Source organism: Tupaia chinensis, unplaced genomic scaffold (assembly GCF_000334495.1).
Source record: "Tupaia chinensis unplaced genomic scaffold, TupChi_1.0 Scaffold000704_1, whole genome shotgun sequence".
Classification (NCBI taxonomy): domain Eukaryota; kingdom Metazoa; phylum Chordata; class Mammalia; order Scandentia; family Tupaiidae; genus Tupaia; species Tupaia belangeri.
The window spans coordinates 740,136-741,546 of record NW_006160227.1 but is presented as its reverse complement, the minus strand read 5'-3'; the positions used below and the strand labels follow the sequence as shown (position 1 = coordinate 741,546).

Below are 1,411 nucleotides of genomic sequence, written 5' to 3'. Positions count from 1 at the left end.
GCCAGGGGGCCTCTGCCCCGGCCCGGCCCCGGCCCCGGCCCCGGCCCCGGCCCCATGGCCCTGCAGGCGCTGCAGAGCTCGGGAGTGACCTTCCGCAAGATCCTGTCTCACTTCCCCGAGGAGCTGAGCCTGGCTTTCGCCTACGGCTCCGGGGTGTACCGCCAGGCGGGGCCCAATTCAGACCAGAAGGTGAGCCCGGCCTCGGAGACCGCACCCTCCGGGGCAGCTCCGCGGTTAGGCCACGCCAGGACTCTGCCTGTTGTCCTGAGTGCCCCGTGGCTTTGATCCCTTCGGAGCCTTAGAGCAGCTTGTCCACCCTGCAAAATCCACGTGACAACTAGCAGAGCACGAAATGCACGGGAATGCTGTTCCTATCACCACCCCGTGAGCTGATGTCGAAGGATAGGAGTTCCCTTCGGACTAGAGCAGGAGACGCCATGAGGTGGAGGGAAAAGCAGAGGCAAGATGGAAGAAAAGAAATAGTCGTCGGGTTGTCGTTTGGGGTGTTCAGCCTTGGCTGGACTCACTGGACTCCCACGTAGTCGACCGTGGTTTGAGTCCCGGACCCGGTAGCTTAAACTCACGCGGGAGCGTGTGCGTGTGCGCCCAAGATCCCGAGAGGAGGATGGAGGAGGATGGCCATGCCACAATCCCTTCTCCTCTCTGGATCTTGGGCACGCACGCACATGCTCCCGATGTGAGTTTAAGCCACCGGGTCTGGGACGCCGAACCGCGGTTGATTAAGTGGGAGTCCAGTGACATAGCCATTACGCTAACTGCTGGTCCCATCAAGGTTTTTCTTTGAGCAGATCTGACTTCCCACCAAGAAAAAAAAAATCCTTCCCTTTTCTTCTCTCTAGTTTGCTACATCTCAATGGCAGAGTCTTGTATTTTGATACCTAAATCTCAACTCGGTCCTTACCCCCAGTCCTTAGGGTACAGTTCCTGTTCATTTCTCACCTGGAATCCTGCAGTGGCTTCCTGTCAGGATTCCCCTACCCTTAGCCTCTCCTCCAACCAGTTCTGCCAGAGCATTCTGTAGCATGGCTCATATCTCTAGTTTGCTACATCTCAATGGCAGAGTCTTGTATTTTGATACCTAAATCTCAACTCGGTCCTTACCCCCAGTCCTTAGGGTACAGTTCCTGTTCATTTCTCACCTGGAATCCTGCAGTGGCTTCCTGTCAGGATTCCCCTACCCTTAGCCTCTCCTCCAACCAGTTCTGCCAGAGCATTCTGTAGCATGGCTCATAGCACATAGAGGGGTTCTATTCCAGCTGTTGAACTGCAGTTCCCAGAGCAGGTCTGGATCGCATATCCATGGGAGCAGCTTCCTCTTAACGTGACTACCTGCCCTTCCCCAGTTCCCTAGTGCTTCCACCATGCCTGTTTAAAGCTCACGTTCTTTGAG

General features: G+C 55.9%; 1 protein-coding gene across 1 annotated transcript in view; it reads left to right on the top strand.

The window, feature by feature from the left end:
* Positions 1-6: 6 nt before the first annotated feature.
* The window catches only part of TAMM41 (TAM41 mitochondrial translocator assembly and maintenance homolog), a 56,525-nt gene continuing 55,120 nt past the window's right edge, over positions 7-1,411 (top strand). Inside the window, exon 1 of the mRNA XM_014592467.1 lies at positions 7-189. Coding sequence (XP_014447953.1) covers positions 55-189 — 135 coding nt within the window. The 5' untranslated portion in view covers positions 7-54. The remainder of the gene's footprint in view (positions 190-1,411) is intronic.